The sequence below is a fragment of the Mustelus asterias genome, chromosome 1 (assembly GCF_964213995.1).
Source record: "Mustelus asterias chromosome 1, sMusAst1.hap1.1, whole genome shotgun sequence".
NCBI lineage: Eukaryota > Metazoa > Chordata > Chondrichthyes > Carcharhiniformes > Triakidae > Mustelus > Mustelus asterias.
Window position 1 is genome coordinate 111484665 of NC_135801.1, and position 27114 is coordinate 111511778.

The window sequence follows — 27114 nt, forward strand, 5'->3', positions numbered from 1 at the left end:
TTAAGGTGGCTAAAAACTTTTGAAATAGATGAAGAAAGCCTGCACAAAGTTAGAAGGAAATACCAAGAGGAATTCTAGGAGGAATTGGGCAAAATCAGAGGATTAAATGCCAAGATTCACGTAGATCCCAAAGCTACACCAAAGTTCTGTGGGGCCAGACTTGTGCCCTACTCATTGCCTGGAAAAGTGGAGACCGAGTTGAGGTGATTAGAAGATTTGGGCATCATTAAGCCCGCACAGTTTGCAAATTGGGCAGCGCCCATTATGCCAATAGTCAACCTTCACTAGATTGTCTGCATCTCCAGAGACTACAGGTTAATGATAAACCAGGCAGCAAAATTGGACAAGTACCCCATCTCCAAGATTGAGGACCTGTATGCCAATTTGTCTGAGGGGTCTAATACACACCAAGTTAGACATGGCCATGCATACCAGCAACTAGAACTGGATGATGCTTCCAGAGAATTTGTCACAATTAATACACACAAAGGCCTGTATCAGTATATGCCGGTACCATTTGGGATCTCATCGGCTTGTACCATTTTTAAAAACACAATGGAGAGTCTGCGGCAAGATTTACCAAAAGTATTTAGATGGCGTGGTGATAACGGGATCACAGAAGAGGAGCATTTATCCAACCTGGAGGCAGTTTTAAAAAGATTCCAAAATCCTGGAGTGAGTGAGATTAAGGAGAGAAAAGTGCATCTTTCAAGCGAAAGAGGTGGCCTATTTAGGTTATAGAGTGGATGCACAGGGGTTACATTCAATGGAGAAAGTAAAAAGTAAAGTTTATTTATTAGTCACAAGGCTTACATTAACACTGCAATGAAGTTACTGTGAAATTCCCCTAGTCGCCACACTCTGGTGCCTGTTCGGGTCAATGCACTGAACCCACACGTCTTTCAGAATGTAGGAGGAAACTGGAGCACCTGGAGGAAACCCACGCAGACATGGGGAGAATGTGCAAACTCCACACAGCCAATGACCCAAGCCGGGAATCAAACCCAGGTCCCTGGCACTATGAGCTGGCAGTGCTAGCCACTGTGCCACTATGCCGCCCTTGCCACTGTGCTGCCCTAATAATATAGATAATAGATAATGATAGATAATAGATATAGAAGATAATGTAAGAGCTATTATAGAAACACCAGCCCCAAGGAATACATCAGAGCTGAAATCTTTTCTTGGAATGGTAAACTACTACAGGCGGTTTGTTCCCAGCTTATGAATTATGCTAGCATCCCTACATACACTATTGAAAAAATGGTATTGGAAAACATAGTAAGAAGTCTCACAACACCAGGTTAAAGTCCAACAGGTTTATTTGGCAGCACAAGCTTTCTGAGCTTTCGAAGCTGCTCCTTCATCAGGTGAGTGAAGACTTGTGTTCACAAACAGGGCATATACAGACACAAACTCAAGTTACAAGATAATGTTTGGAATGCGAGTCTTTACAGGTAATCAAGTCTTAAAGGTACAGACAATGTGAGTGGAGAGAGGGCCAAGCACAATTTAAAGAGATGTGTATTGTCTCCAGCCAGGCCAGTTAGTGAGATTTTGCAAGCCCAGGCAAGATGCCCTCATAAAAACGGGATATGGCACTTGACTCATCAATCGACAGTTCCGACGTGACATAGCAAAAAACCACACCGACCTCCTCAAGACAAACACAGGACACGGCGGACAGGGTACCCTTCGTCGTCCAGTACTTCCCCAGAGCGGAGAAGCTACAGCATCTTCTCTGGAGCCTTCAACATGTCATCGATGAAGACGATCATCTCGCCAAGGCCATCCCCAAACCCCCACTTCTTGCCTTCAAACAACCGCACAACCTCAAACAGATCATTGTCTGCAGCAAACTACCCAGCCTTCAGGAGAACAGTGACCATGACACCACAGAACCCTGCCACAGCAACCTCTGCAAGACGTGCCGGATCATCGACATGGATGCCATCATCTCACGTGAGAACACCATCCACCAGGTACATGGTACATATACTTGCAACTCGGCCAACGTTGTTTACCTGATAAGCTGCAGGAAAGGATGCCCCGAGGCATGGTACATTGGGGAGACCATGCAGACGCTATGACAACGGATGAATGAACACCGCTCGACAATCACCAGGCAGGAGTGTTCCCTTAGAGTCGGGGAACACTTCAGCAGTCACGGACTCTGATTTTCGGGTAAGCGTTTTCCAAGGCGGCCTTCACGACACACGACAACGCAGAATCGCTGAGCAGAAACTGATAGGCAAGTTCTGCACACATGAGGACGGCCTCAACCGGGATCTTGGGTTCATGTCACACTATCTGTAACCCCCACGACTTGCCTGGGCTTGCAAAATCTCACTAACTGTCCTGGCTGGAGACAATACACATCTCTTTAACCTGTGCTTGGCCCTCTCTCCACTCACATTGATTACCTGTAAAGACTCGCATTCCAACCATTATCTTGTAACTTGAGTTTGTGTCTTTATATGCCCTGTTTGTGAACACAAGTCCTCACTCACCTATGAAGGGACAGCGCTCCGAAAGCTTGTGCTGCCAAATAAACCTGTTGTGAGACCTCTTACTGTGCCTACCCCAGTCCAACGCCGGCATCTCCACATTACCGGGAAACATCACAGAAGGAAGCATTCAGGCAAGTGAAACAAGCCCTTCAATCAGTGGGGGTGATTTCCCCATCCTGCTATGCTAATTTTTTATCCAGCTAGCCCAGGAATGTTTGAGGGGCCAGCGATCGGGCTGTGGGGGGGTGAGAGAGCCGGCGCTGCAGGGATCGTGGGGCTGGCCAGCGATCGAGCTGGCCAGTAATCGGGAAGCTGGCGGACAGGGGCTGCAGCACATGCGCTGATCTCAGCGCTGACAGATCGGCACATGCTCAGTGGCCCGCTCAGCGCTGTGCTGCCGGCCTCTCTGGTGGGGATAGGCCCCACCCATTAAATTCTGGAGTGAATCATGCTGAGGCACTCTGCAGTACACAGAGTGTGGGAGATTCTTCTCTGAACTCCCACTGAAAAAAACAGCATGATTTACTCCAGTTTTCATGCGAATCCCAGCCAATGTGTTTACTAGTCTATTATGATTCTCCTAAAGAAATAATACAAACTTGTCATATTTCCCCAAATGGAGTCGGCACTCTTTTGTCACATAAAATGGATGAGGAGACAGAGAGATCCATCAGTTATATTTCCTGACTGATGCAGAGAAAAGATATTCACAACTCAAGAAGGAGGGGTTAGTATCAGAAAATTTCACCCGTACTCTTAAGGCAGGCACTTCCTAGTCATCAGTGATCATAAACCTTTGCTTGGACTCTTTAGAGAAGACAAGGTAATCCTCTCAAATGCATCTGCGAGAATACAGCATTCGGCCTTATTATTGGCTGCATACAAATACACTTTTGAACACTGACCAGGGACACAAATCGCCAACACTGACACCTTGAGTCGTCTGCCATTGCCTGAAAGTACACTACCCCCACCAGTGCCTCAGGAAATCATTTTAGCCCTAAATGTTCTTGCTACATTACTTGTATCTGGACCCAGAGAGATCCCATATTGTTAAAAGCCAAGCATATGATTCTACATGGCTGGCATCATGATAAGACATCAGAGCAATTGAAGCCTTATCAAACAAAGAAGAATGAATCAAGCTGCAAGGATGGAGTCCTCCAGTCCCCGCTCCTGGAAGAAAGTTATTGCTTGATGAATTGCACAGCAGACACCCAGGAATGTCAAAGATGAAAATGTTGGTTCATATTTACGTTTGGTGGCCCGCGATGGACACAGATATTGAAGGAATAGTTAAACAATACACCCAATGTCAACTGCAACAGAAATGACCAACTGCAGTCCCAGTGTTAGTCAAGGAACTGAAGAGGCGAGTCAGCCCGAAGAAGAGCCAGGTTCCTGCAGGAACCGAAGAAGTAATGAGCCTAGATACACCTTTGCAAGACAGGAGTCAAATTTCTGAGAATCGAACCAATCTACTGTGGAGATACAACCTGTTGAGCTACATTACTCCCAAAGGCAGAGAAAGTCCCTCGATAGACTGAATTTATAGTGAATTTTGTTTTAAAAAATTTTTTTACTAATGTTACCTTGTACATAGTTTAACTTTTTAGAGTATGTTGGATCAAAGGACTTAAAGGGGAAGGGATGTAGTAGCGGACCCTTGAAGGGATGCGGTGTCAGAGGGTCATGTGACCTGATTAGCCAATCAGGCTGGAGGGTGCGAACCCTAGGGTTGAGCACGGGCTTTCCTGGGCAGAACGGGTCTGAGAGCCGGAGAAGACAGGAGCATATACTCGCGCTCTGCACACAGTTAATTTTACTATAATAAATGGTTTGTGGTTACTCAACCTGGTGGTCGCCAATCAATCAAGATATGCACTAATATTCCTGTTCAGGGCACAGTAAGCTGAAGGTCTTCCCCACCCCCCACTTATCCCTGTTCCAGCCCCCTCCCCAGCTGTGCACATGGCTCCTCATCCCCTCTCACTCTCCCCTCACAGCAGCCTGTCAGCCTCTCCTGACGTGATCCCCAGCAATTTACTTTTGTATCCAGCTCCAGTGACCATCTCCATTGGGGACTGGGCGCACTCCCAACAGTTTCAGATAGCACTGCTGGGATAAATCTTAAGAGCTGGTTGGCTGTGATATTCCTGTAGGGAAATTCCTGTGTTACATTAATGGCAGATTAAACAGAAACACCAAAACTGCACACAGACCAATGCACTTGTACATAAAGAGAATTTCTTTTAGCATTTGACAAGCATTTTGTAAATAGATTTGGGACTTGTTTGTTATTTTTCTGGAGAATATCAATGCCGTCACATTTTGCATTTTAAGTGATCATGCTGGGCCCACAACAAAGCAGTTGAACCATAAACTAAGAGACACAAGCTCCAAGTATTATTCTTTACCTCGATCTCAGAGACAATGTGCTCATTTTGGCTAACTTGCTTGAGGCAGGGGTTGGGAGGAGGGAATGACTGAGAAAAATGATTTCAGTTTCTATTTATCAGTGTCACAAGTGGGCTTACATGAAGTCACTGTGAAAATCCCCGAGTCGCCACACTCCGATGCCTGTTCAGGTACACTGTGGGAGGGTTTAGCATGGCCAGTGCACCTAACCAGCACATCTTTCAGATGGTGGGAGGAAACCGGAGCACCCAGAGGGAACCACCGCAGACACGGGGAGAACGTGCAGACTCCACATAGACAGTGACCCGAGCCAGGAATCGAACCCAGGTCCCTTGCGCTGTGAGGCAGCAGTGCTAACTACTGTGCCACCCGTGCCGCTAGGTTGTGACATGTACCAAGCCAAACCAAACATGCACCCTTTCTCGTGGGTTCAAGCACACCTTCTGGCAAGCCACTTATGAACTGATATTAGGTTATGCAAAGTTAATCCACCCAAACCAGCCTTTAGAGGGGAAGAATTGCAAAATAAATGGTTTTTAACTATCGCAATTTTTTTCATAGGACTACTTGCAAATATTCTGTCAAAAAAAGCCATTGCAGGTCGAATAGAACTACAAAAATACAAAATAAATTGTGTCATTTCCTCCAGCTTGTGTTTGCTCCAAGTTCACTGGTAATGTTGACAGTGTTGCATTCACCATGGCAACAGGATATACGCGAACCACCACCAAAAAAGCAAGCAGCTTACTTCATCATTTTAAAACAGTGATGGTTCTTGAACATTCCAGAAATGTCTTAAATTTCTGGTCTTATTGCAAAAGCAATGATTTTAGCTTGTTAATGGATGAACTATATTCAAACATAACAAAAGAACACTAAAATAGCCCCTTAACAAAATATAATACTAATAAACATCTTGTAATACAGTTGATTTCATTAAGAGGAAATTAATTTTATCATATATTTATTTTTAATTGAACGTTCAGCTAAAATGGATTATTGCAAAAGGGGCAATTTAATAAAATCATTAGTTTTCATTTATTATATGTCTTTGAGCAGGCCAATACATTAAATATACACAGTTTATGCTATTTATAGGGACTGGTTAGCTCGGTTGGCTAGCTAGAGGACAACTGTGTGGTTCAAAATAACACCAGTATTGCAGGTTTGATTCCTGTCCCAGCTGAGGTAGACTTTGGGACTTGTCTCCTTGTCATGCACCTGAGAGTGGAAGGCAATAGTAAACCATGACTGAAGAAACTGCCAAGAAAAACAACACATTTAGAAGCATCAGCTGTGTGTGGCTTCTGTTTGTCTGTGAGAGAGAGGGAGATGTATGTGTTTGTGAGAGTGGATGCATGTGAGAAATAAAGATGTGTGTGTGAGAGAGAAAGGGGGACGTATGTGTGTGTGACAGAGGGAAATGTGTGTGTGTGGGGGGGGGCGTGTGCATGTGAGAGAGAGGGATGTATACGTCTGTGTTTGTGTGAGAGCAAGGGAGATTTATGTCTGTGTGAGAGAGAGAGATGGGAGTGTGACAGAGGGAGTCATGTGTGCATGAGTGTGCGTTGGAGAGAGAAATTTGGCTGCCCTGAGAAATTCATCACAATGGTTTGATGGTTCCATGACAGCACGCTTGGACTTGATTTGGATGATGGTGAGTCTACTGACTCATTTCCATTTACTGCTGGAGTTAAACAGGGCTATGTGCTCGTGCCAGCCCTCTTCAACGTGTATTTTTCTCTGCCATGTTCATCAATACCGCCCAACATGGTGCACCTGGCATTGAAATCAGACATGGACAGGAATCTTCCCAATCTGCGATGACTCCAGGCAAAGACCAAGGTTTCCAAGGACACACTTCACAATTTCCTGTTTGCCAATGACTATGCTCTAGTTTCTAGTTCAGAGATGGACATGCAATATGGTGTGGACCTTTTCTCCAATGCATGTCAGAACTTCAGCCTTACAATCAGCATGCAGAAAACTGAAGTAATGTACCAGATTATTCGGGGAAAGCCCTATCTCCAGCTCAAAGTTTTAGTCCATGACCAGAATCTGTCAGCAGTGGATAAGTTTGGCAGTACACTCTCAATAAGAAGTCTCACAACACCAGGTTAAAGTCCAACAGGTTTATTTGGCAGCACAAGCTTTCGGAGTCTCGCTCCTTCATCAGGTGAGTGGGAGTTGCGTTCACAAACAGGGCATAAACGGACACAAACTCAATTTACAAGATAATGGTTGGAATGCGAGTCTTTACAGGTAATCAAGTCTTGAAGGTACAGACAATGTGAGTGGAGAGAGGCCCAAGCACAAGTTAAAGAGATGTGTATTGTCTCCAGGCAGGGCAGTTAGTGAGATTTTGCAAGCCCAGGCAAGTCGTGGAGGTTACAGATAGTGTGACATGAACCCAAGATCCCGGTTGAGGCCATCCTCATGTGTGCAGAACTTGCCTATCAGTTTCTGCTCAGCAATTCTGCGTTGTCGTGTGTCGTGAAGGCCGCCTTGGAGAATCCTTACCTGAAGATCAGAGGCTGAATGCCTGTGACTGCTGAAGTGTTTCTTGACTGGAAGGGAACACTCCAGCCTGGTGATTGTCGAGCAGTGTTCATTCATCCATTGTCGTAGTGTCTGCATGGTCTCGCCAATATTCCTGCAGCGTATCAGGTAGACAACATTGGCCGAGTCGCAAGAGTGTGTACCGTGTACCTGGTGGATGGTGTTCTCATGTGAGATGATGGCATCCATGCCGATGATCCGGCACATCTTGCAGAGGTTGCTGTGGCAGGGTTGTGTGGTGTCGTGGTCACTGTTCTCCTGAAGGCTGGGTATTTGCTGCGGACAATGGTCTGTTTGAGGTTGTGCGGTTGTTTGAAGGCAAGAAGTGGGGGTGTGGGGATGGCCTTGGCGAGATGTTCATCTTCACCGATGACATGTTGAAGGTTCCGGAGAAGATGTCGTAGCTTCTCCGCTCCGGGGAAGTACTGGACGACGAAGGGCACTCTGTCCGCCGTGTCCCGTGTTTGTCTTCTGAGGAGGTCAGTGCAGTTTTTCGCTGTGGCGCGTTGGAACTGTTGATCGATGAATCTAGCGCCATATCCTGCTCTTATGAGGATGTCCTTCAGCGTCTGTAGGTGTCTGTTGCGATCCTCCTCATCTGAGCAGATCCCGTGTATACGGAGGGCTTGTCCATAGGCTTGTACCTTTAAGACTTGATTACCTGTAAAGACTCACATTGCAACCATTATCTTGTAAATTGAGTTTGTGTCTGTATATGCCCTGTTTGTGAACACAACTCCCACTCACCTGATGAAGGAGCGAGACTCCGAAAGCTTGTGCTGCCAAATAAACCTGTTGGACTTTAACCTGGTGTTATGAGACCTCTTACTGTGCTTACCCTAGTCCAACGCCGGCATCTCCACATCAGAAACTCTCATACAGCCTATACTGATGATGAGACGCATTCAAGAATTGACAAACCAAGTCTAGCCCTTGGCAGACTTTGAACATCAGTTAGAGAATGAAGAGGAAAAGGTCTGCCCACTAAACCATGGAGCAATAGTCCTGTTCACCCTGCTCCACGCTGTGAGTCTTGGACTGTGTACCAACATCATGCCAAGAAGCTCAACCAGTTTCACTTGAGCTGCCTTCAGAAGCTCCTGAAGGTCAGATGATAGCTCAAAATACCAGGCACTGAGGTGCTCACCTGAGCTGGTTTAGCAGCATCCTCACCATATTGAGACAGTTACAACTGATTTAGGCTGGTCATTAGCAGGAGGTCTGACAGTGGCTTCCCAAACTAATCTACGGGAGGTTTGAGTCTGGGGTGTGCTTTCATGACAAGTCAAAGGAAGCGCTACAAGGACACTTTGAAGGCTTCACTCAGGAGTTTTAATATCACTGATGAGTCCTGGGAAGAGGAGTGTTGCCCCAGTGAGGGGATTGCCCCGATGTTGGCCAGGAGGTGGAGGGAGGTTATTTCAAATGCAGATCAGGGCATCCTTTAAAGATGGTGCCCCAATCTCTGTGGGGCCAGCATAGCTGTCTCTATCAGGCCCCACCACAGTGACAATGAAAACAACGTCCCCAGATTCTCTGCACACAGAGTGCCAGAGAATTTGGAGAGAAAACCGGTCTGTGCAATTGGAGAGCTGCATGCCGATTTTCTCACTAAAATTCCGCTCAGTATCAAGCACAGGAAGGAAATGGACACAGCACAAGTAGAGCTGGCTTAACTTGGCATGCAAGAGGAACAGAAAAGCTAAACAGAAAATAAATACTAAATGAAGCAGTTTTTAAAAAAATTACATTTGGGAGATTTTATATCTACAAATTGGAGCACAAAGAAAATTGCAAATATTCCAAAGAGCAGAAGCACACACGGGTGAAGGTGACAACAGAATGGAGCAATGTCACAGTGACACCTGAACAGAATGGAGCAATGTCACAGTGACACCTGAACAGAATGGAGCAATGTCACAGTGACACCTGAACAGAATGGAGCAATGTCACAGTGACACCTGAACAGAATGGAGCAATGTCACAGTGACACCTGAACAGAATGGAGCAATGTCACAGTGACACCTGAACAGAATGGAGCAATGTCACAGTGACACCTGAACAGAATGGAGCAATGTCACAGTGACACCTGAACAAACTGGACCAGCAATTCCAAAGGGAGCAACTTTGAGATTTTTTTTTCTCTGTGCTGCCCAACAATATTTCCATCCGGGGAGCAAGGCAGAGGGAAACGGGATGGGGGTCCCATGTCACTAGTGAATTTTTATTACCTGTTTCTGTACCAATGGGATGATTGGGGTTGTGTGGATAATCTCAACCCAAAAATATAGGCAGATTCAGCTAGGAAGAGTGCATTGCTTCATGCACTCAAGTGGGAAGAGTGGAAAAGGATCAGCCTTATACTGATCTGACTCCAACAAATGTGAAAGATTATGCTAAAAGCAAGTCAGACTAGACTTGTAATTTTTGAGTTTTAGAAGCAACTGCACTTTTGTTCCACATCAATCTTCCAAATGTCTTTTTTTTAGCTGAGCTGAATACTTACTGACATTGACAGTGCGGCATATAATTTCCGGGGCTTGCTGATAAACTCAAAGTTCAACAGGATTTCACTCAGCAGTACGCAATCTCACAAAATACTGCCTTTGTAGCATTTCCCATGTGAAAATAGAAACCCACCAAAATTACAGTTTATGTCAGCACTGCAGGACGTGTATGAATGTCAAACACAACTGAGTGCTGCAACTCTGCTGTGAATTCCAGTAAGTGATGCTATCTGTTCAAGAGACAATAGTATCAGCAAATATATTCAGCCAAAAGTGCCAAGCGGGTAAATCTATTTGGGTTTCTCCCAGCGTTCCTATCACCATAGATATCAGCATCCAGCCTTTCAATTCACTCCATGTGACATTACAAAGTGACTGAGTAAAAATGGCACAGCAAAGCCTGTGGTCCAAGTTAATATTCTGACTATAGTGTGGAAGCCCTGCACACCAGAACTAGATTGCCCTCCCACAGTTTTAAGTTTGTTTATTGTGTCAAGAAGTGGCCTCAGAGGCTTGTATGGTTGAACAATAACTGTTTATTAGCAGCACATAACTACAAAGCTACAATATGGGAGACAGTCTTGACTAAATGCCATCTTTATGTTGACTTCTACCAGACTCACTTTGGTCCTCCCATGTGACCCTCATAATGTGGGTGGTACCGGTTTTCTAGTCCTGCATTAACCTTCACAGTCCCAAAACTCCCTAATACTACACTTCACCCCAAGTCTTTACCCAAATGTACTTACTATAATATATACATGCTAACCCTTCTCGCCCCCAGTCTCTAACATCACAGATTCAGATGGTGTGGAGGTGTTTTGACTTTTCCAGATCTTGTTCTTTTCAACACAACATGTACAGAAAAATGTTGGAAAATCTCAGCAGATCTGACAGCATCTGTGAGCATCTGCAGTATTTTGCGTCTATCTCTTGTTTTCAAGTTTGTAGGAGTGGTGGTCTCAACTGCTTTAGGCTAATTTTGTTGGGCTGAACTTGAAATTGTAGTACTTGCAGTTTCACTTATTTGCATTTCTACATTTGGTTCACTCAAATGAGAGGTGGTTCACCAGTAGGAACGAGGAGAAGTCTTCTCCTGTTCTGTCAGTTTGCACATTCTGGGGTATGTATCAAGTAAGGGTGTGCAGGTTGGAGCGCATCCCAATGAATCCATCTGCAATACGCGCAGTTTGCCCCTCCTGGAAAGCTGCCAGTGGGTTCATGGGGGAATCTTGGCACTCGGAAGAGTGGGTGGTCACAGTGCTCATGGTGCAGATAGACACCTCCACAGTCTGGGCCAGAGCAACTCTGGTATACCCACCAAATATTCACAGACCTTATGCTGAACATCCAGCATCTGCTGCCTCACAGAAAACTTCTGAGGTTCATCATCCAACTCGGAACAGTGTCTGGAACACCCTGGACATTCCTTTGACTGCCTGCATCCTACTCCACTGTCTCTGACAACTGCATGTGCGAATGCAAAGTGCCCTACTAGTGTGTGCATGACCCCTGTCTGATACATGAAATTCTGCCAAAGTGAGAGTATCTGTGATGGCATCCAGAGAGGACATGATGCTGCATCTTCCAAGGATTCCTCAGAGGAGGATGTGGAAGTTGCTGGATGGCTTCTGGTGAAGCTTTCACTGAAGCGTCTTCTCCTGTAACAGAGAGAAACCAGTAAGGGGATAGTCAGGTATCTAATCACTTGAAAAAGCATCCCTATCACATGGTGCACATTATCCTTTCTTGGTCCAACATGAGAGAATGAACTCCGCATCCACAATGAACCCTTGGACGATGACGTGAAGCTTCTGATCATGAAGCTTGTCAAGGTTCTAATGTGAGAACTCTGTTCGTTGGACACATTGCATAATTCTTAACCTCCATTCAACCACCACTAGCCATCGCATCCTATTGACTAGTCTGATATTTGGGCCATCTCACCAAAACCAGCTCTCCCTACAAACACGTCGGGTTGAGCTCCAGCAAGGCCAGTATGTCCTCCTCACAAGCAGTCAGGGTTTCCATGTTGGGTTAGCTAACATTTAAATTCACTTACCTGGCCAGTCTGGAAAATGCACAAGTGTTCTCTATTATAGTGGATCCACTTGATTGATCATCTGATGGGTCACTTGACACTGTCCTGTGCCAGGGAGCCCTTCAAGTGCTGACTGTGACCTTGTTCTGGCTCACAGCCTGCAGCCTCTGACAATGAGGCATCCGTCCCTCCAGCACGATAGGGTGAGATGACGGTCTGTAACCCGCCCCACTAAGTGGTGGATTTTAAGGCCGCACTCTGATGGCAGGTATGTGGAACATCGCCAACCTCTGCCAACGCACAACCATATTGGTGAGCCTACTGTACCACCAGCTGATACTAGTAAGCGACCCTGCTGGCAAACTGACATGGATAGAACATAGAACAGTACAGCACAGAACAGGCCCTTTGGCCCACGATGTTGTGCCGAACCTTTTCCGAAACCAAGATCAAGCTATCCCACTCCCTATCATTCTGGTGTGCTCCATGTGCCTATCCAATAACCGCTTGAAAGTTCCTAAAGTGCCCGACTCCACTATCACAGCAGGCAGTCCATTCCACACCCCAACCACTCTCGGAGTAAAGAACCTACCTCGTACATCCCTCCTATATCTTCCACCACGAACCTTATAGTTATGCCCCCTAGTAACAGCTACATCCACCCGAGGAAATAGTCTCTGAACATCCACTCTATCTATCCCCCTCATCATCTTATAAACCTCTATTAAGTCGCCTCTCAACCTCCTCCGCTCTAAAGAGAAAAGCCCTAGCTCCCTGAACCTTTCCTCATAAGGCCTACCCTCCAAACCAGGCAGCATCCTGGTAAATCTCCTTTGCACTCTTTCCAGTGCTTCCACATCCTTCTTATAGTGAGGTGACCAGAACTGCACACAATATTCCAAATGTGGTCTCACCAAGGTCCTGTACAGTTCCAGCATAACCCCACGGCTCTTAAACTCCAACCCCCTGTTAATAAACGCTAACACACTATGTAGTGGCAGGTCTGCTTCCATAGTGATCTACATGGTTTATGACTTAGCACTGCTGAAGACCAACTCCCTGGAATTCAATTTTTAAGATGTGGCTAACACTCCAGTGTAGTACTGAGGGAGCATGCCATTGTGGGAAGTGCCATTCCTTTGATGAGACATTAAACCAAGGTTCCATCTGTCCTATAAGTGGAATGAAATGTCCCATTCTATTATGTGAAGAATACAGGGAGTGCTCCCAGTTCCTGCCCAACATTTGGCCTTCAAACAAAATTACCAACTTAGATTAACTGCTCATGTATCACATTGCTCTTTGTGAACCTTGCTATGTTATCTGTTCTTATCTACATTGCAACACTTCTAAAGTACTTCATTGGTTGTGAAGTACCAGAAGGAGTACCGGGGCGGCACGGTAGCACAGTGGTTAGCACTGCTGCTTCACAGCTCCAGCGACCTGGGTTCGATTCCCAGCTCGGGTCACTGTCTGTGTGGAGTTTGCACATTCTCCTCGTGTCTGCGTGGGTTTCCTCCGGGTGCTCCGGTTTCCTCCCACAGTCCATGTGCGGGTTAGGTTGATTGGCCATGCTAAAATTGCCCCTTAGTGTCCTGGGATGCGTAGATTAGAGGGATTAGCGGGTAAAATATGTAGGGATATGGGGGTAGGGCCTGGGTGGGATTGTGGTCGGTGCAGACTCGATGGGCCGAATGGCCTCTTTCTGTACTGTAGGGTTTCTATGATTTCTATGAGTGGCACAGTCAAGAGGAAGTTGACCTAGATGTCTGCAGCATTTACTCCAGACCCCATTAAGTCTTATGCCATCAGATCAAACATGGGCAAAGAAGATTCTTGCTTCTTACCACCTATCTCGCCCATCCACCACTGACCACCCCCTTCCCCCTGCCTCCCAACTCAGCTGATGAATCAGCATTCCTCCATACTGAACACCACTTGGAGAAAGCACTGAGGGTGGCAAGGGTGCAGAATGTACACTGGATGGGAAACTTCAATATCCATCACCAAGAGTGGCTCAAAAGCACCACTACTGACTGAGTCCAAAAGGACATAGCTGCTTCATTGGATCTGCAGGAACATGGAGCCAACAAGAGGGAAACCTACTTGACTTTGTCCTGACCAATCAACCTCTCACATGCATCTGTATTGGTAGGAGTGCCCACCACACAGTCCTTGTAGAGATGAAGTCCCTCCATCATGTTGTGCGGTATTACCACCAGGCTAGATGGGAGAGATTTTGAACATATGAAGCAGCTCAAAATTGGGCATCCATGCGGAGCTGTGGGCCATCAGCAGAATTGTAATCAACCTGTAACCTCATGGCCTAGCATATCCCTCATTCTATCATTACCTTCAAACCAGGGGATCAACTCTGCTTCAATGAAGATTTCAGGAGGGCATGCCAGGGGCAGCACCACCCATACCTAAAAATGAGTTGTCAACCTGGTGAAGCCAAGCAGTGAAAACAACATGTGACAGAGAGAGCTAAGTGATCCCACAACCATCAGATCCTATCTAAGCTCTACAATCCTGTTTCATCCTGTGGTGGACAATTAAGTAAGTCACAGGAAGAGGAGGTTCCTCAAATATCCCCCGTCCTCAATGATGGAGGAGCCCAGCTCATCAGTGCAAAAGACAAGGCTGAAGCATTTTCAGCCAGATATGCCAGGTGGATGATCCATCTCATTCTAAGGTTCCACGCATCACAGATGTCAGTCTTCAGCCAATTCGATCCTCTCAATGTAATATCAAGAAATGGCTGAAGGCACGAGATATTGCAAAGTCTATGAGCCCTGACAATATTCCGACAATAATACTGAAGCTTTGTGCTCCAGGGCGAGCCACATCCCAAGCCAAGCTGTTCCAGTACAGCTACAACACTGACATCTATCTGGCAAAATTGCCCAGATGATATGACTTATCTGCAAATGCAAGACAAATCCAACTTTGGCAAGTTCTAGGCCTATCAGTCTATTCTCAATCGTGAGATGGAAGGTGTCATCGGCAATGCTATCTGGTGGCACTTGCTTAGCAATAACTTGCTCACAGATGCTCAGTTTGTATTCCACCAGAGCTACTGGGCTCCTGACCTCATGACAGTCTTGGTCGAACATGGGCAAAAGAGCTGAATTCCAGAGGTGAGGTGAGCGTGACTGCGCCTGACATCAAGGCAGCATTCGATCAAGTATGGCACCAAGGAGCCCTAGCAAAATTGTAGTTAAGTGGAATCAGAGAGGAAACTCACCACTGATTGGAAGCATACGTAGCACAGAGGAAGATGGCTGTGGTTGTTGGGAGGTCTATCATCTCAGCCCCAGGACATCATTGCAGGAGTCCCTCAGGTAGTGTCCTAGGCCCAACAACCTTCAGCTATTTCAGCAATGACCTTCCCTCCATCATAAGGTCAGAAGTGGGCATGGTCATTGATGATTGAACAACGTTCAGCATCATTTGCAACTCCGCAATACTGATGCAGTCTGTATCCAAATGCAGCAAAACCTGAACAATGTTCAGGCTTGGATGAAAGCCAGATTTAACATTATTAACATGGATGAAATTAACATTCATGCCATACAAGTGCCAGGCAATGACCATCTCCAACAAGAGAGAATCAAACTATGTCCCCATTCAATGGAATTATCATTTCTAAATCCCCCACTGTCAACATCCTGGGGGTTACCATTGACCAGAAACTGAATTAGCCATATAAATACTGTGGCTACCAGAGCAGGTCAAGGCTAGGAATTCTCCTGCTGATTCAACCGTCTACAAGGCACAAGTCATGAGTGTGATGAATACTCTCCACCTGCCTACATGAGTGTAGCACTAGCAACACTCAAGAAGCTGGACATCATCCAGGACAAAGCAGCCCGCTTGATTGGCATCTCATCTACCACCTTCAACATTCACCCTCTCCACCACTACACACAGTAGCAGCAGTGTCATCTACAGGATACACTGCAGTAACTAAACAAGGCTCCTTCGACAGCACCTTCCAAACCCGTGACCTCTACACCTAGGACAAGGGCTGTGGACACATGGGAACACCACCACCTTCAAGTTCCCCTCCAAGCTGCACACCATCCTGACTTGGAACAATATCGCCATTTCTTCACTGTCTCTGGGTCAAAATCCCAGAACACCTTCACACTCTTTTGAGTAAACCAAATAAACCAAATTAAATAAACTGAAGGACAAAATAAAAGGGGCACCCTCTTAAAGGAGAACCACCCAAAACAAAAACAAATCATAAATGAGACTTAAAACTTCAAACCAAAACATGATTAAGAGGATTGATAACACACCTAAGTCCCTGCAGTGCCCAGCCAGCAGGGAAGACCTCGATGGTGCCCATGGACACCACATGCTTCCTCTCCAGAGTCCCCCAGCCATGATGATAGCTCTGGTAGAGGGGCAGAGTCAGGCCTAATGATCCCCTCGATTGCCCATTGCCTGTACCTGTTGAAGGCTGCCAGAACCCCTTCCCAAAAGGACTGCGGCTGTACCTATACTGTGGTAAACCACTGTTAGTTTATTGCCTGTATGTGTGTGTGACATGCCTGGACATGCCCCTGCCGGCCCTACCTGAGACTCTTCCCCCCCCGGTCCAGGTATAAAGGTGACTGCTCCCCACCCCCCTGCCTCAGTCTCTGGACCAGTTCATCGGCATGGGTGTGCTCCAAGTCTTTTGCGAATAAAAGCCTATTTGTTCTTGCATACGAACTAGTCTTTGCTTGATTGATAGTGCATCATACACCACATGGACTGCAGAGGCTCAAGGTGGCAGCTCACCACTACCTTCTCAATTACAATAAATGCTGGGCCTAGCCAGTGATATCTTCATCCCATGAATGAATAAATAAGAAAGGGGGTGTGAAAAGTGCTATATAAATGCAGTGGCCAGAATATTATGACCATTCATGCTGGCAGGATTTTCCCATCCCGCTGCGGTGAATTTGACTGGGCACCAAATTCTCCGACTTCCCTGCAGCGGGAGCGTGGTGTGAATGGCCAGTAAGATCATGCCCAATGTCTTTGTAATAACAACTCAGTAGAGAAAAAAAAAGCTGCAAGGGCTTACTGAAAAAGATAAGATCAAATGCTAGGATTAGTCATTGTGAGGTCATGCCTCACAAATTTGGTTGAGTTTTTTGAGGAGGTGACAAAAATGATTGACGAGGGAAGGGCCGTGGATGTCGTCTACATGGATTTTAGTAAAGCATTTGACAAGGTCCCTCATGGCAAGCTGGTGCAAAAGGTTAAATCTCACGGGATCAATGGTGAACTAGCTAGATGGGTACAGAACTGGCTTGGCCATAGAAGACAGAGGGTAGCAGTGGCGGGGTCTTTTTCTGATTGGAGGTCTGTGACTAGTGGTGTTCCGCAGGGCTCTGTACTGGGACCTCTGCTGTTTGTGATATATATAAATGATTTGGAAGAAGATGTAGCTGGTCTGATTAGCAAGTTTGCGGACGACACAAAGATTGCTGGAGTTGCAGATAGTGATGAACTTTGTCAGAGAATACAGCAGGATATAGAGAGGCTGGAAAATTGGGCGGAGAAATGGTAGATGGAATTTAATCCAGATAAATGCGAAGTGATGCATTTTGGTAGAGCTAATGCAGGGGGGAGCTATACAATAAATGGCAGAACCATCAGGAGTATAGGCACACAGAGGGATCTGGGTGTGCAAGTCCACAGATCCTTAAAGGTGGCAGCACAGGTGGAAAAGGTGGTGAAGAAGGCATATGGCATGCTTGCCTTTATTGGTATAAAGTATAGAGTATAAAAGTTGGCATATGATGTTGCAGTTATATAGAACGTTGGTTAGGCCACATTTGGAATACTGCGTCCAGTTCTGGTCGCCACACTACCAGAAGGACGTGGAGGCTTTGGAGAGAGTGCAGAAAAGGTTTACCAGGATGTTGCCTGGTATGGAGGGCATTCGCTATGAGGAGAGATTGAGTAAACTAGGGTTGTTCTCCCTGGAAAGACGGAGGTTGAGGGGCGACCTAATAGAAGTTTATAAAATTATGAAGGGCATAGATAGGGTGAACAGTTGGAAGCTTTTTCCCAGGTCAGAAATGACAAACACAAGGGGTCACAAGTTCAAGGTAAGGGGGGCAAGGTTCAATACAGATATGTGGGGGGATGTATTTTACACAGAGGGTGGTGGGGGCCTGGAATGCACTACCAAGCAAGGTGGTTGAGGCAGACATGCTAGGATCATTGAAGACTTACCTAGATAGCCACATGAACAGACTGGGAATAGAGGGATACAAACAGATGGTCTAGTTAAGAACACATGATCGGTGCAGGCTTGGAGGGCCGAAGGGCCTGTTCCTGTGCTGTATTGTTCTTTGTTCTTAAACTCAAAAAAACGTGACCTTAAATGACTCAACAAGACACACAGAAAAGTAATTCGAAAGGAAAATAAGTTTCAAAAAAGCTTACAAGAAAAAAGGCAACCCACAGACAAAATTACAAAAAAGCTTTGAAAGGATGTTAAATGGGAGATCAGAAGCAAAGAGGGAATTTGAAATAAAAACTGCAGATAATGGAAATAGCAGCAACTGTAGACTGATCATCACAGAAGAAGGAACAAATTTATGCTTATCATTCAGTCGCACTGACACAAAGCGCGCCCAATCCATCTAACCATTGAGGTTGCCTTAAAGATCCAAATGAAACAAAACTACCTCAGCATAATTGGAAAGTAATTGAGAAAGAGACTAAATTGCTGCTGAGACTGGGTGGATGTACTTACACAAGACTGGATGTCAGCTGTTTGCCAGGCAGTTGTAATGCTCCTCAGGTGCACTGTATTTGTGTGAAAGCAGTGACCCATATCTCTTCCTCCCTATGCCATCTGCATGCCCAGATGGAGCCTACCTTTGGAGGCAATGGGAATGCAGCTGTAGGCAACTCATGCCTGCACCTGGGCACTGAGCTGCTGAGACTGAGGCTGCTAGTCCTGGATATTAAAAATCATCCTTTGCTACCTAAATGAGGTGGCAACCAGGTGAAGTTACAAAACGAGATTAAAGCATGATAAGGCATCATACTACGGACAGAGCTAAGTGATCTCACAATCAAAGGATCAGATCTAAGCTTGGCAGTTGTGAATGATGGTGGACAGTTAAACAACTAACTGGAGGAGAAAGCTCCATAAACACCACCATTCTCAATAATGGGAGGGCCCAGCACATCCGTGCAAGAGACAAGGCTGAAACCACCTTCAACCAGAATTGCCTAGTGAATCATCCATCCTGGCTTCATTCTGAGGTCTCCAGAATCAAAGATGTCAGTCTTCAACCAATGCAGTAGCTACAACACTGGCATCTACCTGTCAGTCTGAAAAATTGCCCATATGTGCCTTGTCCACAAAAAGCAAGACAAATCTAACTCAACCAATTACCACTCCATCAGTCTATCCATAAAGTGATGGAAAGAGTTGTCAGCAGTGCCATGAAGCAGCAGTTACTCAGTGACAATCTGCTCATTGATGCTCAGTTTGGGTTCTGCCAGGGCCCCTCAGCTCCTGACCTCATTATGCCCTTGGTCCAAACATAGGCTAAAGAGCTGAACTCCAGAGGTTAAGTGAGCATGACTGCCCTTGGCATCAAGGAGCCCTAGCAACTGAAGTCAATGGGAATGTGGGGGAAAACATACTCCTGGTTGGAGTCATTACTAGCACAAAAGATGGTTGTGGTGGTGGAGGTTAATCATCTCAGTCCTTGAATATCACTGCAGGAGTTCCTCAGGGTCGCGTCCAAGGTCCAAAAGTCTTCAATAGCATCACCATTGACCTCCCCACCATCATTAGCTCAGAACTGGGGATGTTTTGTTGGTGATTGCACCGATGTTCAGCACTATTCACAACTCCTCAGATACTGAACAAATCATTGTCCCACAATATCTGCACACCACAAAGGTGCCCAGGCAATGACAGCCTTCCTTTGGTATTCAATGGTTTTGCCATTGCTGAATCACCCACCATCAACATGCCATATAAATACTGTGGTGACAAGAACAGATCAGATTTTAGGAATTCTGCGGCAAGTTAACTCATCTTCTGATTCCCTAAAGCCTGTCCACCAACTTACAAGGCACATGTCCAGAATGTAATGGAATACTTTCCTCCTGCCTGGATGAGTTCAGCTTCAAAGACACTCGTGAAGCTCAAAACTATCCAAACAAAACAGCTCAGTTGATTGGTACATTCATCATCTTAAACATTCACTTTTTCCATCAGCACAGTGGCAGCAGTGTGTACCAACTACAAGATGCAGTGCAGCAACTCACCAAGGATCCTTCGAAGGCACCTTCCAAACCCACAAACTCTCCAACTAAAGGACAAGGACAGGAGGTGCCTGGGAACACAACCACTTGATAAATGCCATCCAAGCCACACGCCACCCTGACTTGGAACTATGTAAACATTCTTTCACTGTTAATGGTTCAAAAGCCTGGAACTCCCTCCCTAACAGCACTGTGGGTGTAACTACACCACAAAGACTGCAATAGTTCATAAAGGTGACTCCAGCAACCTTCTCAGGCGTAATAGGATGAGCAATAAATGCTGGTCTAACCTCATTTACCCCAAGAATAAATTTTTATAAAGGAAGTAGCATTGATACAAAAAACAAAATACTGTGGACACTAAAAATCTAAAATGAAAAAGAGGAAATATCCAGTAGGTCCGGCAGCATTTGTAGAGGGTGAATCTAAGATAAAGGCTGGGATTCTCCGGCCGTTCGCGTCAGCGGGATTCTTTCGTCCCACTGCAGTGAACAGAGATTTGGCTGAGCACCCAATTCGCCGACCTTGTTTGCAGCAGCAATGGAGCGTTAATGGCTGGAGAATTCTGGCCAATGTTTCAAGTTGATGACTTTTCATTAGAGCTGGAAAAATGATGGCCATAAAACAGGCTTTCAGCCAGTATAGGAAGGAGGTAAAAGGAGGCAGTTCAGAGGAGGGTTACTAGATTGATACCTGGAAAGATGGGAAAGGCTGGCTTGCTTTCACTGGAGTTTAGAAGAGCGTGAAGTAATATGATTGAAATATATAAGATCCTGAATGGTCTTAGCAAGGTGGGTGTTGAAAGGATGTTTCCTCTTGTGGGTGAGTCCAGAACTAGGAGGCACTGTTTTAAAATTAGGAGTCGCCTTTATAGGACAGAGATGTGGATTTTTTTATTGTCTGAGGGTTGTGTGACTTTGGAACTCAGCTCAGAAGGTGTTAGAGGTGGGGGTCACTGAATATTTTAAGGTGGAGGTAGATAGATTTTTGTTAGGCCAGGGAATCAAAAATTATCGGGGATAGATAAGGAATATGAAACTCAACACAAACAGATCACCCATGATTTTATTGAATGGCGGAGCAGGCTCGAGGCACCAAGTGGCCTACTTCTGCTTCTATTGTATGTTTATATATCTGTATGCCGACAAAGGCAGGAATATGGGAAAAGGGACGGAATGAAAGTAAGGTTTGTGACAGCATTCCCACTGCAATGAATATTACAGCAAATGCAGAGCTAGGTTGCACGAGGATGAGTTGTAAAGGCTGGTGAACCTTTATTAAATCCAAACATTCATTAGCTCACAGTACAGTAAGATCCTTCCATAAATGCTCACAATATGGTTTTTGACCTTGTGTATTCCCAGAAGTGGCACTATGCTATGAATTATTTTAGATCATGATGGAAAGAATTTCATCTTGCTTCACTCAAATGCAAGTAGTGAGTGCCTTCTACCGGTTATCTCCAAATCGGCACAGACAAGATGTTGATAAGAGTGCTTGTTATGTCATTTACAACAGTTCAGGCAGATGACTGCTGGCGAGTGCACAGGGACCCTGTAAATAGCCACAGTAATTAGGAATGGTTATCTTTTGAAACAGGAAGCACGGCTGCAGTGCTAATGACAGCTTTCATTCATTGTTACTCTGGTATTTTTGGAAAGTGAGGTCTTTGTTTATCAAAGCACTGGCAACGCACTCGGACAGCCATTCCATTGTACTGAAGGAGTTTAGTTCCTTACCGATCATTTTCTTTATTTTGTAGATGGGTACACAACAGATGACATTGAATTTCAATGGACAGGTGGTAACTATGCAGTCACAGGAGTAGAGAAGATTGAACTGCCACAGTTTTCTATTGTCGAGTACAAGATGGTTTCAAAGAGAGCAGTTTTTGCTACAGGTAAGCCATTCACCGGCAAGTAAAGGCTATATCAACCATTTATGTTGTTGAGCTCCATGTTTTCTTTCTTGATAGTTAAAGACCCAGATGGATAGAAATGCTCTGCATTGCACCTGTCTTTTAGGCTTAGAATGGGTACAAAGCAAACCAAGTTAGCAGTGGGACCTTTGGGGAAATTAGTCCATGATGAGAAGATTTCAGGCTTTCCCCACTCAAGGTTCTTCAACAACCATCAACTAAAAAGTAAGTCTCAAATGTTGTTGAAAAATAAAAGTGTTGTGGAGTTAGGAATGCAGGGTGCTTCCCATTTCTCCCTGACACGGCAGTCTGGGAAAAACGACAACATCCCACCTCTCCCCAACCACCCATCCCATCCACCATCAAGCCCATTATCTGGACCAACTCCTATATTTGGAGTTTATCTGGGGACCATGGGCAGTGTTCCTGTAGATGCAAACCAGACAGCTACAGATGAGCTTTAGTCGAGGTGCAATTACAGCCCAGTGATAAGCTGAGAGGCGGAAAACCAGATCATATTAACTACTAATCAAGAACCTTCAAGTAACACAGGCTTTAGTGAGTTAGAAGACATTCTACCTAAATAAAATATGCTTAGATGCATTAACAATAGCCATGTCCATTCAGCGTTAGCTAATAAGCAGGTCTGGGGCATGCAATTTGGATCCATAGCGCCACTGGAGTACTGCTACGGAATCTTGGGGATTTCCGAATGGGGTATACTGTACCTTCAGCTGCTTCAGCAACAATCCGCACAGGGTCCAGCTAGGAAGACACTCAGCAGGCATGCTGTGCATGTGCCAAAAGTGTTCCAACTGGCCAGATTACGCAGCCGGAGCAGCTGATTTGATACATGAGTTCCAAGCTTGGACCATGTAGGACCATTCAACTTATTCACTTGCCACTCAATAAAAAATATTCATAAAGCAGCAAAAGGGTCCCACTGCCATCATTGTTTTAAGGACACCAAACTTGCATGTAAGTTGATTTACACTAAATGCTTTTACTGAACGTACTGTGCAGTATCTTTGCTGGTGAATCGGTGTATCTTCCCTTTAAGAGGGGCAGGTTGCCTTGAAGAGGAGCAGGGTGGCTGCACCATATCCAACAGCACACACTGCTTGGAATTCTTCTGAATGCTCAGGTAGCCAAATGCAGCCCATACAGCCCAGTGTTATAATCATGTAATTGAGGAGGCAGCACCAAGTTTGTATACTGCCTGTTCCAGCAAAAACAGGCCGGAATAGGCCATAACCAATGTTTAGCCCCTTGTAACTAATGGTGGCCACAAATTGATCTAGCCTTATTCACAATTTTCATAAGATGAGTCTATTAGAAGCTTGACACCATTCAGGACAAAGCAACCAGCTTGACTGGCACACCATCTAAAACATTCACTCCCACCACCACCAGCACACAGTGGCAGCAATGTGTACCATCTACAAGATGCACTGCAGTAACTCATCAAGATTCCTTAGATAGAACCTTCCAAACCCAGAACTGCTATATCTAGAAGGACAAGGGCAGCAGACACATGGTAACGCCACCATCTAAAGGTTCTCCTCCATGCCACTCACCATCCTGACTTGGAAACATGTCACCGTTCCTTCACTGTCGCTGGGTCAAAATCCTGGAACTCCCTCCCTAAAAGCATTGTGGGTGTACCTGCACCACATGGACTGCAGCGGTTCAAGAAGACAGCTCACAACCACCTTCTCAAGGGCAATTCAGGATGGGCAATAGATGCTGGCCTAGTCAGCAATGCTCACATCCTTTGAATGAATTTTTAAAAATTACTGATCACAGTGATGCCTTGATTACCTGTCCAGCTGTACTCTTGTTCACTGAATTATATTTAAGTAGTTGGTGTAATCTGAATAGTAATGTTTACATGTGAATCTTTGCCTTAGATTTTTCACTCAGAAAATGTATTGACCTTTTAGTCAGTGCATGTTAGATTTCAATATCAATTGACAAGTCCAATCCACATGAATATTATTCTCCCCTTGTTTTAAATTTCACCTTTTGAGAGGATACGGTTGTTAAATACCTCTCAAAACATTTAGATGAAGGAGCTGTAAAGTGCTAGGCGTATAAACCTCAATGAAACAATTAAATGGATGCAAAAGGCCACCTGTGTGCAGCATAGGAATGAAATCTTCAGGCTCGATTGTGGGTATCCGATTCTCTCCATCTAAGCACCCTCTGTTGTCTATTCCCCAACCATCCCATATCTCCATGCACAATAAGAAAAAGACCTTCATAGAATCCCTACAGTGCAGAAGTCTGCACCGGCCACAATCCCACCTAGGCCCTATTCCTGTAACCCCACATATTTACCCTGCTAATCCCCTGACACTAGGGTCAATTTAGCCAATCAACCTAACCTACACACCTTTGGACTGTGGGAGGAAACCGGAGCAGCCCATGCAGACACGGGGAGAATGTGCAAACTCCACACAGACAGTGACCCGAGGCCGGAATTATACCCAGGTCCCTGGCGCTGTGAGACATCAGTGCTAACCACTGTGCCACCATGCTGACCTTCTCCAAAACATCTTGAGGAGCACTTTGTTAAACCCATTTCAACATTATTCAAGGTTGTTCATTAGATTTGGACGTAACTAGGATTATCTGCCATCCTCTTGTTGTTTTTAAATGTAAATTGTATGTATGTCTCGCAAAAGAACTTAAAATAATTTCAGCAATTTGGATTGGCTGAGAAAGGAGGACACCTGATCATCATCGCCCACCCCCCAACTCCCCAAGGAAGGAGAATAGAGAGAAGGAAAGGGAGGAGGAATGAATTCATTTTTTCTTATAGTTTGTCTTCCTGTTATAATTCTTGCTATTTACATTTGCTTTTTCACAAGAGGAAAGTCCAGATTCCACATAAACATATCAACGATCCTCAGCCACACTGGCAAAAATGAAAGGAAAGTTGGTCCACATCTGTGTGAACAATCTTCCCATAGTTCAAGAGGAGGCTGGTCACTCATGACGCTGATGACATTAAACGAGAGTTATTCCTATCACCTTAATCATCTGCCATTATGGAGGGAGTGGGAGGGTGGTAGTGAAGTCGGGAGGGGCAGGGGGGTGGTGGTGGAGGGGCGGGGGGGTGGTGGTAACCAACAATAATGGAGGTAGGTGAAAGGACGATGGGACGAAGAACCAATATCAGGTCAGCAGCTGAACACCTCCTTGTCCTGACTCCACAGGAAGATTTCTTTTTTTTAAACTTCCATTCTTGGTGATGGCAACTTGTCCTCAGACTGCTGTGAAGAGCCTGAGCAACCAATTTACTGAGGGACCCTTAAGCACAGTGGTTAGGGGGCTGCACAGTGGCATAGTGGTTAGCACTGCTGCAGCACAGTGTCAGGGACCCGGGTTCAATTCCAGCCTCGGGTCGTTGACTGTATGGAGTTTGCACGTTCTCCCAGTGTCTGCGTGCGTTTCCTTCGGATGCTCCGGTTTCCTCCCACACTCTAAAGATGTGTGGGTGAGGTTGATTGACTGTGCTAAATTGCCCCTTCGTGTCAGGGGGATTAGCAGGGTAAATACGTGGAGTTGCGGGCATAGAGCCTGGTTGGGATTGTTGTTGGTGTAGACTTGATGGGCCAAATGGCCTCCTCCTGCACTGTACAGATCCTGTGATTTTATGCTAGGCCTCTCATTTACATATATAAATTAAGTACCTGTTTCAGGTGAGCTGCATGGGCACCTGCGCAGCTGCCAATATCAGAATACCTTGACACTAGGGTCAATTTAGCATGGCCAATCAACCTAACCCGCACATCTTTGGACTGTGGGAGGAAACTGGAGCACCCAGAGGAAACCCACGCAGACAGGGGAAGAAAGTGCAAACTCCACACAGACAGTGACCGGAGGCCAGAATTGAACCTGGATCCCTGGTGCTGTGAGGCAGCAATGCTAACCATTGATTGGACAAGGACATTTCCCAAAATTGATTCATAAAACAAGAGTCAATTTCTTCACAGATCTCTGCTTTATGATTCGGGTTTACATTTTTAAAATTAGATTTGATTTCATGCTACAAATGAACAGAATTAGGAAGGAAAGAGACATGCTGATACATAGGAAGAGCCTTTTTAGGCCAAGAAGCCATTACTATCACTGCATGGTCAATCAGGAAGAGGATATTCTTTTGCCTCACCAATTTACAAACAGTGTAGCTGATCTCCATTACTCACTTCCCATTCCCTGAATGTTTCACAAAGTTATTATTGCAGATGTTATTGCCAGATTAAATTAAGAGAACAGTTTGCATAAACAAAGCTTTATTTCCTTCATTTAAAAACAAAAATATGAAAACACTTAGCAGGTCGGGCAGCATCTGTGGAGAGAAACAGAATTAATGTTTCAGGTCAATGAAGACCCTTCATCACAACTGAGGAAAGATAGAATGGATAGGTTTTGACCAAGTGAAAGGCAAAGGGTAGTTGGAGATAAGGAAATTAAAGCAAAGTGCTGTGGATGCTGGAGATCTGAAATAAGATGCAGGACTTAAATAATAAAAAGGTTTAATGGTGCAAAAGCCAAAAGGGTGTGGTTATGGGTATAGTCAATTATTTACCTTTACTAATTTTTCAATTTTTTTTTTAGGTTCTTATCCAAGACTATCACTGAGTTTTCGACTGAAAAGAAATATTGGCTATTTCATCTTGCAAACATACATGCCCTCAACTTTAATTACAATATTGTCATGGGTATCCTTCTGGATCAATTATGATGCTTCTGCTGCAAGAGTTGCACTAGGTATTTACATAACAGTTAGTAATCCAGATCAGTGTGTGAGATGTAACATGTTAACTTATATACTTGGTGTATGCTAAT

At 45.2% G+C, this 27114-nt stretch overlaps 1 protein-coding gene across 3 annotated transcripts in view; it reads left to right on the top strand.

Annotated features, from left to right (window-relative positions):
* Positions 1-27114, top strand: part of LOC144498124 (gamma-aminobutyric acid receptor subunit beta-1-like) — a 303665-nt gene that overhangs the window by 240089 nt on the left and 36462 nt on the right. For all 3 annotated transcript variants that reach the window (XM_078219467.1, XM_078219477.1, XM_078219485.1), the window contains exons 6-7: positions 22102-22239; positions 26884-27036. In XM_078219467.1, coding sequence (XP_078075593.1) covers positions 22102-22239; positions 26884-27036 — 291 coding nt within the window. The remainder of the gene's footprint in view (positions 1-22101; positions 22240-26883; positions 27037-27114) is intronic.